Consider the following 19036-nt stretch of genomic DNA (forward strand, 5'->3'; position numbering starts at 1 on the left):
CTACTCCTGCCAACCTAGCAGTTCGAAAGCACGTCAAAGTGCAAGTAGATAAATAGGTACCACTCCGGCGGGAAGGTAAACGGCCTTTCCGTGCGCAGCTCTGGTTCGCCAGAAGTGGCTTAGTCATGCTGGCCACATGACCCGGAAGCTGTCTGCGGACAAACGCCGGCTCCCTCGGCCAATAAAGCGAGATGAGCGCCGCAACTCCAGAGTCGGTCACGACTGGACCTAATGGTCAGGAGTCCCTTTACCTTTACCTTTACCTGGCCTTTTAGTTTAAGAACATAGTGAAATTCCTAGAAACTTGCTTCTATATGATATACGATATCTTTACTGTCATTGTCCCATACAGAACAATGAAACTGGAAATCTACATAAAACATTTGAAAACCCCTAAAAACTCTGAAACCCAATTTTAAAATGCAATAAACTATAAAGATTCCTTATGCTGAGTTTAGAACCAGAATTGCATTTGGGTAGAAACTGTTTCTCAGGTGGCTAGTCCTGGTCTTTATAACCCTATACCTTCTTCCAGAAGGCAGAAGCTGAAAGAGATCATTTCCGGGGTGCGCACTATCCTGCGCTATCTCTGCAGCTTCCTTATGGCACCTGACAGCATAGATTTGATCCAAGGTGGAAAGAGTGCACCCAATTATTCTCTCCGCAGTCTTTACAACCCTGGACAGCATTGTTTTTTCTGTGTTGTTAGATATATGTTACTAGAGATCATTCTGGCATCCAGAAAAAAATCAAAGAGAAAGTTGGTCCAGTAGAATTACAAAAAAAAGAAAAAAAGGGGGGGGGGGAGTGTTTCAAGATAAAATTGTGAACCAGGAACAAAATTCTATATCATCTGTTCAAAGCTGTCCGTAGCCTGAAGCTCAGGGTGGCGGTGGTGGCGGTCGGGACGACGATGACGACGAACACTTCTGTATCGTGATGAGAAGTAAAATCTTCCAAAAACTAGTTGGAAGCTGCACAAAATGTATGCAGAAAGCTCAGCACAGACAGTGAATCCTAAACCTGTGAGAATTTTTTATAGGCAGTAGGAATGGAATCTAAAAGCAAAGTTTCTTCTGTGTGTGTTGCAGAGAAGAGATATACAGCACAAAAGGACATCGGAAAAATCTGCTGAGGTGGAAAAGAGATAAAGCTAAGAGTTCCCTGGGAAGAGGGATGGTTACTCTGGGAATTGTAGCTCTGTGAGGAGAGTATTGTATTAGAACTGAAGGCGGCCCTGTTTAGGGAAGTTTTAAATGTCTGACGCTGTATTGTTTTTAGTATTCGGTTGGAAGCCACCCAGAGTGGCTGGGGAAACCCAGCCAGATGGGCGGGGTATAAATAATAAATTATTTATTATTACTATTACTATTATTATTATAGAGGTCCCGCATCACTATCAGCACCCTTAACCGCAGTTCCACGATTCTTTGGGGGAAACCATGACTGTTCAAAGTCTTCTGATACAGTGGTACCTCTTGTTACGAACTTAATTCGTTCCAGAGGTCTGTTCTTAAGCTGAAACCGTTCTTATCCTGAGGCGTGCTGTCGCTAATGGGGTCCCCTGCTGAGCATGCTCCTCAGGTGCGCAATTTCCGTTCGCATCCTGGGGCAAAGTTTGCAGCCAGGAACAGCCACTTCTGGGTTAGTGGAGCTCGTAACCTGAAGCGTTCGTAACCAGAGGTACCACTCCTTGGGTTACAGATGCTTCAGGTTACAGATGCTTCAGGTTACAGACTCTGCTAACCCACAAATAGTACCTTGGGTTAAGAACTTTGCTTCTGGATGAGAACAGAAATCACGGGGCGGTGGCATGGTGGCAGCGGGAGGCCCCATTAGCTAAAGTGGTACCTCAGGTTACGAACAGTTTCTGCTTAAGAACGGACCTCCAGAACGAATTAAGTTCTTAACCCGAGGTACCACTGTACTGCTTTATTCATTTTGACTGATTTGTTGCATTTAAACCACCTTTTTCTCCACGTTACTTACGTGGTTCTTTACCAAAGGCGTTGTGGACTTTGAAGACGCCCGAACTCAGGACAAAAAGGAGAAACGGGCTAAGAGGAAGGAACGCTTGGCAAACCCTTGCCAGGATCAACTCCTGCCCAGAAACCTATGTCCCCACTGTGGACGTCCGGATCCAGAATTGGCCTCCACAGTCACTTACGGACTCACTTGGCTACATCCATGGGCTTAGAGCTACCAAAATTATTGAAAAGCATTGAAAGTACTCAATTAACAGAGGTTCTGTTCAAATCCCACTGAAGCCTCTCCCCCCCCCCCATATGTCCTTTCTTTGGGGGCATCCCCCATAAAGCTGGACAACTACATGTTTTTCTTCCCTGACCTTCTGTCGCGGTGAATACCGTTACCTTGTAGTCTGGGGCAGCTTCCTCTGCAGGGACCACGTTGTGTCCTCTGTGCTCCTTGGCTCTGTCGCAGACCAAGCAGATGAGGCATTCGTCGTCTTTGCAGAAGAGCTTCAGGGGCTCACGGTGCTTCTCGCACATTTCCATCTCCTCCATCTCCTCCTCTTCCAAGCCTGTCTCCAAGTGACAACAGCAGCAGCAGCAGCAGCAGCAATTCTTAACTCAAGCTCCTTTTGATGCCATAAAGGCCTGGCATTTCCCTTTGTGCAACCGACACCGGATGGCGGAGGAATCTGAGAGCAGCAGGAAGCAACTGAAAAAAACAAGTGTTTTTGTTTCGCTTTCAGGTTTCCTGACCAAGAATTATATACCGTAACTAGCAGGGTGTGTGTGTTTGTGTGCGCAGACACTTAGGGAATTTCTCTTTTAGGTAAGCAGGGAAAATCCTGCTTACAGTCAGATGCAGTGAGAGATGCTGTTTGATTTTGGGTAGCAAATCTGTTATTTAATTTTGTTTTCATTGTATTTTGTACTCCCTGGGAAAGCATTTGTGGTGGTTTTTTTGTTGTTGTTTTGTTTTGCTTCAGGCGTCAAAACAACTTGGTTAATACAAAAGGTTGTATTAAGCTGTCTGTCAGCATAATTTTCACTATGTTTTTATCATTGATGTTCTGTAATGTGTTTTTAATGTTGCACACTTCCCTGGGAACTTTTGATAAAAGGAGGCATATAAAGTGGCACCTCGGGTTAAGAACTTAATTCGTTCCGGAGGTCCGTTCTTAACCTGAAACTGTTCTTAACCTGAGGTACCACTTTAGCTAATGGGGCCTCCTGCTGCCGCCGCACAATTTCTGTTCTCATCCTGAGGTAAAGTTCTTAACCTGAGGTACAGAAATTGTGCGGCGGCAGCGGGAGGCCCCATTAGCTGTTGTTGTTGTTGTTGTTTAGTCGTGTCCGCCTCCTCGTGACCCCATGGACCAGAGCACGCCAGGCACTCCTGTCTTCCACTGCCTCCCGCAGTTTGGTCAAACTCATGCTGGTAGCTTCAAGAACACTGTCCAACCATCTCGTCCTCTGTTGTCCCCTTCTCTTTGTGCCCCCCATCTTTCCCAACATCAGGGTCTTTTCCAGGGAGTCTTCCCTTCTCATGAGGTGGCCAAAGTATTGGAGCCTCAGCTTCAGGATCTGTCCTTCCAGTGAGCACTCAGGGCTGATTTCCTTCAGAATGGATAGGTTGGATCTTCTTGCAGTCCATGGGACTCTCAAGAGTCTCCTCCAACACCCTGTACACATGCCTTATATTCTGTCAGCCTTCCTGCCAACAGATTGTACTTACATTCCCAGCCTCCAAACAACTGAAAATTAGAAGCAAAACTATTGCATGAAGTACGTAGCTTCCAGTCTCCCCCCCACCCACAATAAGCATAACCAGAGAGCGAAAAAAGCCTAAGATTGTCAGAAGTGTTTGCCAAGCTGATTTTTATTTATGTTATGCTACAGGACTTGGCACTGTAAACAACATGCCAGTGATACGCAGGAGAAAACAGCAGAAATAGAAGATGTCTGCAAATTAATGTCCATCTCAAAGACGGAGGTACCTCTGATTTTAAAGATGGAAATGTCTCCACGTTCCCTGCGCTATGGAAAAAGCTATGGGAGTAAATTTATTGTATACTTAAAGGATAACTGTAAAACTTTAAAGACACGAGCAGGACTGATATAACTCCTACAATGCAGATAAGAAGTAAAAAGTTAAAATATGTGATTGGATTTGATAAGGGATACCGGCTGAAGGGAAGGAGGGAAGTTGCAAGCTCGGCAGAGCAAAAATGTTTATATGTTGATTAATGTATTGTATTGTAAGAATGATTGTGTAAAGAGAATAATAAAAATTTATTGGGGGGGGGGGAGGAAAAAGCTACTATCACCTAATTGGCTTGATCTCTATGCCTTGTCCTCTTGTCAATGCTCACAAAGGGCTCCTGTCTAACTTGCCATCAGAACAAAAATGGCCTGCAGAAAGCTTAGCACATTACCTGACCCCAAAGAGATATTACCAAAAAGTTCCAGCTGCAGTTCAATTCCTAGCAGTGAATAGGGGAACTCAATGTAGTTGGACTCCTACAAAGCCTGATTTGCAATACAAGGGCTGATGGGAATCAAGATTCCCCATCTTAGGCTGAGGCAGATGAGCCTCCCCTCTCCAGAGGCAGGACCAAGTTTTCCCGCTTTGACTCCTGAATGGCAAGATTCAATCGATGGAGCTGCAGTAACTGAAGCGCACGAGTTGAAGCCAAGCAGCTCTGCAACTGATCTGTGGGCGACTACTACAAATCCCACACAAGCCGCCTTATGGTAGAAAAGTGGAATCATTAATAAACAGAAGTCCACCATAGCTGAACTTTCCCCCCTTTGGTGTGTCTTCTAAAGGCCCTGCCAAAAATATATCGCTGGGGGAAGAAAAGGTTTTAAATAACAGACAGGACTGAAGCTGTAGGGCAGGATTGGGGAGGTTCTGACCCTCCAGTTGTTGGGACTACAACTCCCATAATCCCTCACCATCCGCCATACTAATTGGGGCTGAGGGAAGCTGGAGCCCAGCACCCTCTGGAGGGCCACTGCTTCCCCATGCCCAGTGTAGGAAGTCTCTAATCCCACCTGTTTCGTTTATGTTTTTACACTGATTCTGTTTTCTCTCATCGCCAATGGAAGTTAAGATCTAGGGCTGGGGGACACCATTACTGCTGGGAAGCCGCTAAGACCGTAAGCTCCTTGCCTGGGTGTAGAGAAAGCGCTAGAACGTCACCTCCTTTCAGGATGGTGGAAGTTATTGTAGCTGAGATGGGGGAAGATTCGCCCTTAGAATTCAGCACTTCAACCTGACCCCTCTCCACACCCGGAAAAAGGGGAGGATCTTCTCCCCAGAGAACGAGGCCAGCTGGAAAGCGAAGATCAGGTCGTCCGAATCGACGTCGAAGAACTCCACACGACCCTCTTCGTAGCTGAGGGACACTCGGATCTTCCTGAGCTTGTTACGCCTCAGGATCAAGGGGGTTGGCTTTGGGGATGTGAAAGCCAGAATTTGGCACGGGGAGGATGAGTCGTGGCTGTTGTGGAACGACTTCCCCACAGCCCAGAACCCCTCGTCCGGGCTTATGCGGACCTGCCCCTTCCTCCTCACGGACTCTCTCGCAACCCCCACGGCCCATCTTCCCAAATTTTCCTCCACCTCCACCTCCCACCAGTGCCTCCCCGAAGCAAATCTCTCGCGGCCCAGCACACTCATCATGATATCGAATCTCTCGGGGTTGTCGGGCACGGATTGGTATCGACTCCCTCTTCTCACGCTCTTCAGGTCCTCAGAAAGGATGAGGAAGGGGTTTGCGGTGTCCGGATCCAGAGTGAAATTCACTGCAGAGGGGAAGGTAGATAGATAGATAGATAGATAGATAGATAGATAGATGATAGATAGATAGATAGATAGATAGATAGATAGATGGATGATAGATAGAGATAGATGATAGATAGATAGATAGATAGATAGATAGATAGATATAGATAGATATAGATAGATGATAGATAGATAGATGATAGAGATAGATAGATAGATAGATAGATAGATAGATGATAGAGATAGATGATAGATAGATGATAGATAGATAGATAGAGATAGATGATAGATGATAAATGATAGATGATAGATAGATAGATGATAGATGATAGATAGATAGATAGATAGATAGATAGATAGATAGATAGATAGATGATAGATAGATAGATGATAGATAGATAGATAGATAGATAGATAGATAGATAGATAGATAGATATAGATGATAGATAGATAGATAGATAGATAGATAGATAGATAGATAGATGATAGATAGAAGAGCAAGGTGTGGATAGATAGATAGATAGAGATAGATAGATAGATAGATAGATGATAGATAGATAGATAGATAGATGATAGATAGATAGATGATAGATAGATAGATAGATGATAGATGATAGATAGATAGATAGATAGATGATAGATAGATATAGATAGATGATAGATAGATAGATAGATAGATAGATAGATAGATAGATAGATAGATAGATGATAGATAGATATAGATAGATGATAGATAGATAGATAGATGATAGATAGATAGATGATAGATAGATGATAGATAGATAGATATAGATGATAGATAGATAGATGATAGATAGATGATAGATAGAGATAGATAGATGATAGATAGATAGATAGATAGATAGATAGATGATAGATAGAAAGAAGAGCAAGGTGTGGATAGATAGATAGATAGATAGATAGATAGATAGATGATAGATAGATAGATAGATGATAGATAGATAGATAGAGATAGAGATAGATAGATGATAGATAGATAGATAGATGATAGATAGATGATAGATGATAGATAGATAGATAGATAGATAGATAGATAGATAGATAGATGATAGATAGATGATAGATAGAAGAGCAGGGTGTATTAAATCCTTGGAAAGACTAGTCTCAGAGGCTAGATCGGATCTGGGGGAAGCTTTTTCAGCTTCCGAGGGCCACATTTCATCCTGGGCAACCTTCCAGAGGCCAGTGGTGGGCGGGGTCAAATGGGAAAGTGGGCGGGTCAGCAGATGCAACTCTGACCTCAACACTAGGTGACATTCCAGCCATGCAAAAACCAAAGGCCTCCACACGCACACATCTTCATCTAGGCATGCAAGAGGCATTGTGGCAGTTGGCGGACACCTTCTAGCCAGACAAACACACTCAGGGAAGGCCAGTGATAGGTGTTTGCCTAGGGAGAGTCTGGAGGGGGCCAGATAAGAGAGGCCTTGAGGCCTGCTTTGGCCAATGGGGCCTGTGGTCCTCCCCACCCCCACTTCTCATAATGTCTCCTTTCTCCAGACCAGACTTTGACAACCTGGTGCCCTCCAAGGAGATTTGTAGGACTTCCGCCAGTCTTTACAGTCATGCTGGATGGGGCATCTGAAAGCTCTGGGGGATATCATTCTCCAACCTGATGCCTTCCATGTTTTGGACTACAACTCCCATCACGCCCTAGCATTGATGATGCTGGCTGGGGCTGATGGGAGTTGGAGTCTGACAGTGCCTGGAGGGCCCCAGCCCTCAATTAAATACTTCAATGTGGGGCTGCTGCTGAGCCTCCATCCCCCATCAAAAGTTTCTAAATTTTTTATTTTATTTTTAGTTCTATGCATATAGTTACCTTTGTACAAGTCTTGATTCAGAGACTCTGTTGCGCAAGGGAAAGAGAGACAAATTAAATCAGACACCATCATACATATAGTGGTCTATCATTTAATGTTTCAAGAGGGAGCAAAACCTCTCACACTAAACTGATCACGTTCAAATTTCAATTACAACTGCATTTAGTTAATTGTTGTTGTTTTTGAATTCTCAGATGTGGTTTCCATGATCAGAGAGGGCAACCTTTTAACCCTGGTTCTTTCTACACTAGGTCTTTTTTCCTGTTTCTTAAATTACTATAATTGCTCATTCAGTCTTTATGGAGAATCTGTCAGTGTTGCTAAATTGTTGCATTCCAGTGTTTTCTTTGCTGTACACCCAATTTTTCATTGTTTTTTTATGATCATTTTTATGATAAAACAGTCTGGACAGACAGCACTTTTGAGGCTTTCAAAGACTAGTGTGACTTTGATTAAAAGATTCCTGTTCTCCTTGTTTTATTGTTTCTGGTTCAGGGTTTTTGTAGGATTAGTGATTAAATGCCCCAGAATTTCTCTTCTCTGGGTCTTAAGACTTTTCCTTCTCTCTCCCTCTCACCCGTTCTCAGTGAAATAGTGCTATTTCTCTATCAAAACAGAAACAGAAAAAATAGTGCATGGAATCTGGATTTCTAAAATAACTACTTGATGAATAACAGAAGCCAGCTAATAAACAATTAATCTCTGATCTCCTAGCCACACTAATCAGTAGGCAACAAAAAAAGGAGAACTTACAAAGAGAAAACTTCTAATTCATGTTGCAAGGAACCTTTGCTGAACGGGAGTTATTTGTGTACAAGCTTTATGGAACTGGACATGAAGAACAAATTATAGTTTCACTTTTGGAAAAGGAGAACCACAGCCCACGTTCTAGTGTGGAAGCAACCTCTATCTCAAGCACCATCTCCCATCAAAATTTCCCTTCCCGTACATTCCCAGAAAACTACCTTTGTTTACTGCTTCCTCCAGAGATTCTGCCATGTGAAGAAAAGGATGACAAATTTACTCAGACCACCATATACTGTAGATAGCAATGTGTAAATTCATGCGAGAGAGAGAGAAAAGAAGAACTGAAAACCACACAAGAGTCTCACTTACACAAAATTAAGTATAGCGTTGAAGGAGTCCTGTGGCACCTTGCAGACTAACCCATTTATTTATTCTGGCTGAAGCTTTCATGGACTGAAGAACCACAAAACTGGACGCCATAATAAATATATCTTTTGATCTTTAAGTTGCCACAGGCTCTTTCTTGCCCCTCCAGGTGCCTTTCAAGAGAGCAATGGCATCAAGCTACATTCCTTCTCCTCAGAAACAGATATGGATGGTGGGAGACGAGATTCTTCCACCCTGATGCCCACAGATTATTTTGTGAGGAAAGCAACCAGCTTGCCTTTAATGCAAGCTCCTCAAAAGATCCACCAAAGTGGAATGGAACGGAAGGGGACAATATTTATTGGGACGCCAGTTCAGACATCTGGAGGAACCACAATAAGAGAACCACTTCCTTTTCATTGAGGGCCTCTCTTTCCTCACATCCAGCCCAGAACTGGGAGCCTCTCAAAGGTCTATACCCAGTCCCCTCCCCTCTGATCCCATGACTACCACCAATACCTTTATATTTCTCCATAGCTTCTTCCAGAGCGGAATTCGTCTGAGAGTAAATCCTGAACTTCTCTTCCAGTCCTGGAGAAAGGTCCACCAGCTGTCTCACTTGACCTTTCTCATATCTGCAGGGGAAGCAGGTAAAACAGAGAAGTCTGCCATGGCCCCTGCCCAGGCAAACTCCTCTGAGGAGAGCTATCCTGAGGAGATGGATCCATTCCCTGGTTCACCTCATATGGAGCTCCTCTGAAACCTAAGGAGACATCTTCTCCAACAGACACGCCCCACAAAATGGTTCACAGATTCATGAGAGCCTCGTGGAGATATCTCTGTTGCTAGAAATCCCAGGTTGCAGAACAGAGTCAGGGAGCCCTTTTTCAGGTTGGTAGAGCACGAGGCTCTTATTAATTTCAGGCAAAAGATTCCTGCATTGCACGGGGTTGGACTAGATGACCCTCGGGGTCCCTTCCAACTCTACAATTTGATGATTCTATGACTCAAGGAGTGAGAAAGTGCCACTTACCTGCTCAAAACCTTTTTGATGTCCTGACAGCATGGGAAGAAGGAGAGAAAGAGTTCTGTTCAGCTGCACAAACACAACACAGGCTGGATTGCTTGCTATTCTGCTGGGAATTAATGTTTTTTCCTTCCGCCTTGAAAATGGAACTGCCACTCCCCACGTTTGTGTCAACTTTATTTCTAATCTTATGATTCGAGAAGACTTCCCCTTTCTTGTAAAGGGAGTTGGGAATGGTCTTTTTATCTTGGTTTGTAAAAAGCAGGAATTAATCCTCCCTGGGATTACTTGTCATGTGAACAGTCTTCTCTTGAGTATTATGCTTGGGCTGTGTGTGCTAATTCTGCCAGCTGGAAGCAGAAGTGGTTGTGTGCAGAGCACTGGACGGCTGAGTGTTTGCGATATCATGAAGCGCCGTCCCCCAAATCTCCCCACTTTAGTTTTTTCCCCACCTTAAAAACATTTTTGAAAGTTCTCTATGATTGTTTAAAAGCAGAGTCCTCGAGAACTCCCAGAAGTGCAAGCTGGATTTCGAAGGGGCAGAGGAATCAGAGACCAAATTGCAAACATGCGCTGGATTATGGAGAAAGCTAGAGAGTTCCAGAAAGACATCTACTTCTGTTTCATTGACTACGCAAAAGCCTTTGACTGTGTCGACCACAGCAAACTATGGCAAGTTCTTAAAGAAATGGGAGTGCCTGATCACCTCATCTGTCTCCTGAGAAATCTCTATGTGGGACAAGAAGCTACAGTTAGAACTGGATATGGAACAACTGATTGGTTCAAAATTGGGAAAGGAGTACGACAAGGCTGTATATTGTCTCCCTGCTTATTTAATTTATATGCAGAATTCATCATGTGAAAGGCTGGGCTGGATGAATCCCAAACCGGAATTAAGATTGCCCGAAGAAATATCAACAACCTCAGATATGCAGATGACACAACCTTGATGGCAGAAAGCGAGGAGGAATTAAAGAACCTTTTAATGAGGGTGAAAGAGGAGAGCGCAAAATATGGTCTGAAGCTCAACATAAAAAAAAACAAAGATCATGGCCACTCGTCCCATCACCCCTATTTGCAAATAGGAGGGGAAGAAATGGAAGCAGTGAGAGATTTTACTTTCTTGGGCTCCATGATCACTGCAGATGGTGACAGCAGCCACGAAATTAAAAGACGCCTGCTCCTTGGGAGAAAGGCGATGGCAAACCTAGACAGCATCTTAAAAAGCAGAGACATCACCTTGCCGACAAAGGTCCATATAGTTAAAGCTATGGTTTTCCCAGTAGTATTTATGGAAGTGAGAGCTGGACCATAAAAAAGGCTGATCGCTGAAGAATTTATGCTTTAGAATTATGGTGCTGGAGGAGACTCTTGAGAGTCCCATGGACTGCAAGAAGATCAAACCTATCCATTCTGAAGGAAATCAGCCCTGAGTACTCACTGGAAGGACAGGTCCTGAAGCTGAGGCTCCAATACTTGGGCCACCTCACGAGAAGAGAAGACTCCCTGGAAAAGACCCTGATGTTGGGAAAGATGGAGGGCACAAGGAGAAGGGGATGACAGAGGATGAGATGGTTGGGCAGTGTTCTTGAAGCTACCAGCATGAGTTTGACCAAACTGGGGAAGGCAGTGGAAGACAGGAGTGCCTGGCAGGAGTGCCTGGCATGCTCTGGTCCATGGGGTCACGAAGAGTCGGACACAACTAAACGACTATATACAACAATATGGTGCTATAAATGACCACTATAAAGGCACAATTTAACAGAAGAACGGGGGCGGGGGGGAAAAATCATGAAGGAAATCATATATGGGTAACAGAAGTGAGTATTTGTCATTTGAAGAGTGATGGTGGACATGATCTGGGCTTATCCAATGGGGGCAAAATGAAAAGACCTTTCTATTGTGTACCTCTGGAGCCAAACTCAGCCTCACCTGTGGAAATTCATTTTCTGGCTGCTGGCAGTTCCTCTCCACTTCAGTGATCAGGTTGCTGAGATGGGAAATCTCTTCTGTGAGTCTGGTGAGGTTTTCCTTCTGGATCACTTCCACCTCTTTCTTCAGACCTTCGAGCTTAGCCAGCCTGAGGAGCTCCATTTCTTCCAGGAAGTTGTACATTCGCTCAAAGGCAGACACGACCCTCTGCTTCTCCATTTCTAATTCCGTCTGGCGGGGAGGGAAACACAGAAATTGTCAGCGACGGGCCATAACCACGGAGGGCTGGTTCCTACATGCAGGTGTATAACTCCTGAAGAGAAGAAGGCGCCAACCCTCTCCCTGCCTGTGATTCCCAAGTGACGTAGGAGAAACATCTCAAGGCCTTACACATGTGCTCTGTTAGGAAGATTTTGAGCAGGGGTCAGCAACCTTTTTCAGCCGTGGGCTGGTCCACCGTCCCTCAGACCATGTGGTGGGCCGGACTATATTTTGGGGAATAAATGAACGGATTCCTATACCCCACAAATAACCCAGAGATGCATTTTAAATAAAAGGACACATTCTACTCATGTAAAAACACGCCAATTCTTGGACCATCCATGGGCCAGATTGAGAAGGCGATTGGGCTGCATCTGGCCCCCAGGCCTTAGGTTGCCTGCCCCTGATTTTGAGCATGGCGTGGCAGGATGGAATTCCAGACAAAGATGTGCTCTCCCAAGCCTACATCCCCAGCATGTTTGTCCTCCTGTCTTAGTGATGTCTACGTTGACTTGGTCATGTCTACAGAATGGAAGATGGCAGGATCTTCAAGGATGTGCTCTATGGGGAACAGGCTTCTGGCACCAGGCCCACCAGCAGACCAACTCTGCGTTACAAAGATGCCTGCAAATGTGCCAGTGGCTCGCTGTCGACACTTGACTCTTCAGCTAGAGGTCAGCCTGGACCACCAGTCAGCCTAATGTTGAGATGTCTTTTGGGGGCATGAGGAGTCTTCTAGGCAAAGACTATAATCCGTTCTTGTCCTCTATACAGTGGTACCTCGGGTTAAGAACTTAATTCGTTCTGGAGGTCCGTTCTTAACCTGAAACTGTTCTTAACCTGAGGTAGCACTTTAGCTAACGGGGCCTTCCGCTGCCGCCGCACGATTTCTGTTCTCATCCTGAGGTAAAGTTCTTAACCCGAGGTACTATTTCTGGGTTAGCGGAGTCTGTAACCTGAAGCATCTGTAACCCAAGGTACCACTGTATGTTTTTTTTTTTAATACTACATCTGCCATAATCCCTGACCCCTGGCCACGCAGACTGGGGCTGATGGGAGTTGTAGTTCAAAACATCTGTTCTAGCTTGGGGAACGTTGTACCTTAAGAATAAGCACTTACCAGACATTCTTTGCTTCTCAGTTCTTCAGCTAGTTTCCGATCCGCAAGAATTTCTCTCTCTTCTTCCAAACACTTCAGCTCAGCCTTTTCCTTGAAAAGCAGAAAGAAAAGAAAAGAAGGAAAGTTTATATGGAGAATTATTGATGCCACTGATTCATTTCCTTTGAAAGCCATGTTTGATACGGCTGCAGGACTAGCAACCTGTCCTCCATATTTCGCCTTGGATAAATCAGGGACCTCTTTCGTGATGTGGGCCTTTCATGTCTTCTCTGCTCAAATGGGTATTTAAGAAGGTATGGTCAGCATTTTATTTTCAAGTTGCATGTTTTGTGCCACACTTAACTGGAGACCCAGGCACAATGTGCAGTTATGTATTTATTACAACAACTAGCGTTACGCTGAACCTTTGCTCATTTCAATGTTCACAAATGAGTATTAGAAATCATCCCAGAATTGGCCCCACTAAACATCTTCCAAGACACCACAAAGAACTCATAACCCACCTACTTTCAGCAGCCAGAAACACCATAACCAGACCTGGAGAGACCTGTCAGGAGTAAGCATGGACCAATGGTACCAAATAGTATGGGAAACAGCCTTACTAGAAAAACTAACCAATAAACTGAAACTGACACAGGGACAAACAGACGAAGACGTCTTCACCCCGGTATGGCTCCCCTTTATCACATACACAGCCCAACAAGACAATGACAAAAATCCACCAACAGCCTACAAATCAATATGGCTGATCCAAAACAGCCACCCACCCCACTCACACATGAAAACAAAGATCACCACAGCTAATCACAAACCAACAACCACACCCTAGGCCAACCCCAACCTCTCACCACCAAAGGAACACAAGTGAATAGCAGAGAACCTGCACAAGCAACGCTGACACAAAACCCCACATATATTAAGTATAAGAGAAACTTCGCCACCCGACCCCCCCATCTCCCTCCTCCCCCCTTCCCACGGTTCTTCCTAATGCCTCAACAAATGAAATGGATCTGTAAAAAATGTTACTTGGAAAAAGAGAGAGAGAGAGAGAGAGAGAGAGATTGCACATACTTTTGTAAACCAAGAAAATCTTTAATAAAAATGCATTAAAAACAACAGCAGCAGTAAATGAGAGAGGAGAAAATATGGGGGGGGGGGAATAAGCAAAAAAGAGAGGGGTGTTTCTTTTCAGGGGTGGACACCTTAAGATTTCTCTCTTTTTTCTTTTGAAGAACTATATAAGAGAACAGCTTCAACCAAAGTTTGTGAATGGAAGGAAAACGGCACACGCTATTAGATTATAACCGCAAACCGAGCCCAATGAAGCAATACAAATTCTTCCAGGAAAAAGGAGAATAAAGCTGTAGTCTTGTATTCATTTATCTGGGAGTGATCCCCATTGAAACCAGTGGGACTTACCTCTGAGTAGGTCTGTGTAGGACTGTGTGGTGTACTGAATGTACGTTTCTGAGCACAAGTGTTGGTGCTGACTTTTAAAGCCCTAAACGGCCTCAGTCCAGTACATCTGAAGGAGCGTCTCCACCCCCATCGTTCTACCCGGACACTGAGGTCCAGTGCCAAGGGCCTTCTTGCGGTTCCCTCGCTGTGAGAAACCAAGTTACAGGGAACCAGGCAGAGGGCCTTCTCGATAGTGGCACCCGCTCTGTGGAACGCCCTCCCACCAGATGTCAAAGAGAACAACAACTACCAGACTTTTAGAAGACATCTGAAGGCAGCCCTGTTTAGGGAAGCTTTTAATGTTCGATGCATTACTGTATTTTAATATTTTGTTGGAAGCCACCCAGAGTGGCTGGGGAAGCCCAGTCAGATGGGTGGGGTATTATTATTATTATTATTATTAATAATAATAATAATTAAATAAAAATAAAAATAAAAAAGCTGATGAATATAGCAGTGTTGGCAAATGCCGTAAGAGCCCTGCTGGAGCACAGCCAAGGCCCAGCATCGACAGCATACATTTTAAAGCACTGTAATACCTCTTTAAACGGGCATGGCTTTCCCCCAGAGAACTCTGGGAGATGTAGTTTGTTATGGGGTGCTGTGAGTTGTCAAGAGACCCCCTATTCCGCTCCCAGAGCTACAATTCCCAGCGCCCCCTATGAATAGGTATGGACTGCTAAACCACTCTGAACTCTGAACCACTGCAGCTTCTTCAACTTACTGGAGGAAAAATGGGGTGCCAAGGTGATAAAATAAATATAAACGTAGAGAGGGATATGTTTAGCCTAGAGAAGGGCTGGTGATGAGGCAATAGGCGGCCTCCTTCTGATATCCGAAGCCCTGCCATGTAGATGATGGAGCAAACTTGCTTCCTGTCCTGCCACAGCAGCCACCCTGACACCCTCCAGATGCACTGTACCTCCCATCATCCCTGACTGGCTGGAACTGCTGGGAGATGTAGTCCCAAACCCCTGGCGTGCACCAGTTTGGGGAAAGCTGTTCCAGAGGACAGGAACTGCATGCCCACCTATCAGGGATGCTGTAGGCGTGGATTTCCTGCAGCTGCAGCAGCCGCGGGCTGGAATGGATGACCTCTGAGGTCCCTTACCACTTTACGATCCGGGTGGTTTCCCCCACAGATCCACCCCAAGAAAAACAAAGTCACTGCCCCACAATGCCCCACAGCAGGGATTTCTTACCTGCTGGGTTACCTCTTCTATGGGAATCACGGGGTGGTCTCGGTGCTCCTTGGATTTGTCGCACACCACACAGATCGGGACCCGATCCTCCTTGCAGAAGAGCTTCAGGGGCTCCCGGTGCTTGTGGCACAACCCCCCCTCCTTAGCTTCTGCCCCGCTCCCTTCTTCCTCCAGCTTCCGGAGTATTTCTGTCATGCTGGCCAGCTGCCAGTTGGGCCGGGGGCTTTCTCTCGGGACGGCTTCCCTACACTGGGGGCAGGAGACGCTTTTGCCCCCCTCCTCGCAGCACTGGGCCAGGCAGCCCTGGCAGAAATTGTGCCCGCAGTCGAGGATCACCGGGTCCTTGAAGAACTCCAGGCAGATGGAGCAGGTCGCTTCCAAGCACAGCGCCTGGATGGGACCCCCGGGGTGGTCCATGGCTGCCTCGCCCGGGAAGAAGGACAGCTCTCGCTTCTGATCGCAATTGCAATGACTTTGCAGTCCGTTTCCCGGAATCTCCTCCGGGACTGGCTGAGCGAGGAGCGGCAATGGGCCGAGGGGTGTGCCTTAGCCGGATGTTTTCGCTGCTGTCAGATGGGTGGCCTGGGCTAAGAGGGAGGGGTAGATCTCTTTCCTCCAGAAACAGCCCTGATCTTTTCTTAGGTTCCTTTAAACTAGGAGTGGCTCCCTGGAATATTTCCTGCCACCCACCAGATCCTAGCAATTAATTTATTTATTGGGGGGACGACGACAGATGGGGATGTACATTATATCCCCTCCCCGCCCACCTGATCTGCTGCGATCCCCAAGGAGCTGTGTGCACGTGTTTGTGTGTTCGTCTGTATATATGCGTACACGTGACAGCACTTGACATAGGGTGCTCTGTGCTCAAGGTACAGGGATAGTTTGGGGCAATCAAAATGATAACGGAGCTGGGACAACTCCCCCTAGGAGGGGCGTGGCAACATCTGGGCCTTTTTCGGTTGGAAAGAAAGTGATGGGGAAATGAAATGTGTGTGCAAAATCAGGCGTGTTGAACACGCTGCGAGCCGCCTTGAGGTCTTCGGAAGAAGGGCGAGGTACAAATTTAATAAATGGAAACAATAATAATGGAACTCATGGGGATCAAATGAAGCAGAACATTAGAGGATTAAAGGTAAAGGGATCCCTGACCATTAGGTCCAGTCGTGACCGACTCTGGGGTTGCGGCACTCATCTCGCTTTATTGGCCGAGGGAGCCGGCGTGCAGCTTCCGGGACATGTGGCCAGCATGACTAAGACACTTCTGGCGAATCACAGCAGTGCACAGAAATGCCGTTTACCTTCCTGCCAGAGCGGTACCTAGTTATCTACTTGCACTTTGTGCTTTCGAACTGCTAGGTTGGCAGGAGCTGGGACCAAGCAACTGGAGCAGGGATTCGAACCGCTGACCTTCTGATCAGCAAGTCCTAGGCTCTGTGGTTTAACTCACAGGGCCAGGTCAGGCAAAAGAGTATTTCTTCATACAGCACAGTTAAACTATGAGCATCCACTACCAGAAGATGTAGCACAGGTAACAACCAATTACCGAATGATGCACAATCACACATGGCGCCAAACCTGGAAGCAGCCCCAAAGTGTCGTAAAGATGCCACGGAAAGGGACATTACAGGCTTACATGTCTTCCACTGCCATGCGCGGTGGGGTCCGGAATGTGACCCCTGTGCAAAACAAGGGCTGCCTGTGATGGCTATCAGCTTGGATGGTTTGAATAGGGGTTATTGGATAAAGCTGTCTATAAAGCTACCAGCCTTGATGGCTGTGCGCTGCATTCAGTGCCAGAGGTGGTCGCCAGCTGCAAGTGCGAAAACTGGCTATTGTACACAGGTACTGGCTGCACACGTTCCATTGGCATCTGATTGGCAAATAATAAAATGGAAAGGTGGACAGACTGGTCCTTTGACCTGAACCGGTGGGCTCTCCTTGTCCTCTTACCCCATTTTTGGGTGCCATGTTTGATGTCTGCACCTACATGATATATTTACCTTTCCCCATTCTGAGTCACCATTTGTATATTGTTAATAATAAATTTAGAGAGCCAGTGTGGTGTAGTGATTAAGAGCGGTGGACTCGTAATCTGGTGAACTGGGTTCGCGTCTCCGCTCCTCCACATGCAGCTGCTGGGTGACCTTGGGCCAGTCACACTTCTCTGAAGTCTCTCAGCCCCACTCACCTCACAGAGTGTTTGTTGTGGGGGAGGAAGGGAAAGGAGAATGTGAGCCGCTTTGAGACTCCTTCGGGTAGTGATAAAGCGGGATATCAAATCCAAACTCCTCTTCTTCATTTTACTATGAGGTGGCCAAAGTACTGGAGCCTCAGCTTCAGGATCTGTCCTTCCAGTGAGCACTCAGGGCTGATTTCCTTCAGAATGGAGAGGTTTGATCTTCTTGCAGTCCATGGGACTCTCAAGAGTCTCCTCCAGCACCATAATTCAAAAGCATCAATTCTTTGGCAATCAGCCTTCTTTATGGTCCAGCTCTCACTTCCATACATCACTACTGGGAAAACCATAGCTTTAACTATACGGACCTTTGTTGGCAAGGTGATGTCTCTGCTTTTTAAGATGCTGTCTAGGTTTGTCATTGCTTTTCTCCCAAAAAGCAAAGTGGGTGAAAGGAGAAACAAACCAGAAGCGGGTGTTGGGGGAAGCCTAGTAGGGGAGGGGGGAAGGAATACATAGTAAATGTTAAGAATTTGAGATGTATGTAATGAATGAAAAAGAAAAATGAATAAATTTTTTATTAAAAAAAAAAAAGGAAAGGTTGCCCAGAGTTGTTCACCTTTTTTTGGGGGGGGGGGGCGGGGAGGGGATTGCTGGCAATCATTCACCTGCCTCAACGCAGCTGCCATTCACCCGCCTCACAGAAGTCAACAATCATCTGCCCGATCGCCGCCTGCAGCCACAAATCGCCCGGCCAATTGCCGCAACATTCCCTTGGCGCATACACCAATCACCCGCCCAATCACCGCTGTGTATTTCCTACTCGCAGCTGTCAACAATCACCATAGCTGTCAGCTTTTCCCTCTTCTTGCAAGGAATCCTATTCAGAATAAGGGAATTTCCCTTTAAAAAAAAGGGAAACGGCTATGACAATCGCCCATCCCCCCTATGTACTACCCATCTATAAGACGACCCCAAATTTGTAACAATGTTTCTTAATAAAAAATCCCACGTCTTCTACACGGGAAAATACGGTACTTCTTCGTACTGTGCATGGTTAAAGTACGGCATTCCCCAGCGTTGGTCACTAACCGGGATGGCTAAAAAAGACGAATGGAAAAAAATTATGGCAGTTATTG

At 45.8% G+C, this 19036-nt stretch overlaps 1 protein-coding gene across 1 annotated transcript in view; it reads right to left on the reverse strand.

Annotated features, from left to right (window-relative positions):
• The window catches only part of LOC114592019 (zinc finger protein RFP-like), a 28714-nt gene extending 12335 nt beyond the window's left edge, over positions 1–16379 (reverse strand). Inside the window, exons 1-9 of the mRNA XM_028719827.2 lie at positions 15719–16379; positions 13059–13148; positions 11678–11908; positions 9752–9774; positions 9238–9353; positions 8571–8597; positions 7605–7631; positions 5249–5780; positions 2373–2592 (exon numbers count right to left, since the gene is read on the reverse strand). Of these exons, the coding sequence (XP_028575660.2) occupies positions 2373–2592; positions 5249–5780; positions 7605–7631; positions 8571–8597; positions 9238–9353; positions 9752–9774; positions 11678–11908; positions 13059–13148; positions 15719–16135 (1683 nt within the window). The 5' untranslated portion in view covers positions 16136–16379. The remainder of the gene's footprint in view (positions 1–2372; positions 2593–5248; positions 5781–7604; positions 7632–8570; positions 8598–9237; positions 9354–9751; positions 9775–11677; positions 11909–13058; positions 13149–15718) is intronic.
• Positions 16380–19036: the final 2657 nt, after the last annotated feature.

The sequence above is a fragment of the Podarcis muralis genome, chromosome 2 (genome assembly GCF_964188315.1).
Source record: "Podarcis muralis chromosome 2, rPodMur119.hap1.1, whole genome shotgun sequence".
In the NCBI taxonomy this organism is placed as follows: Eukaryota; Metazoa; Chordata; class Lepidosauria; order Squamata; family Lacertidae; genus Podarcis; species Podarcis muralis.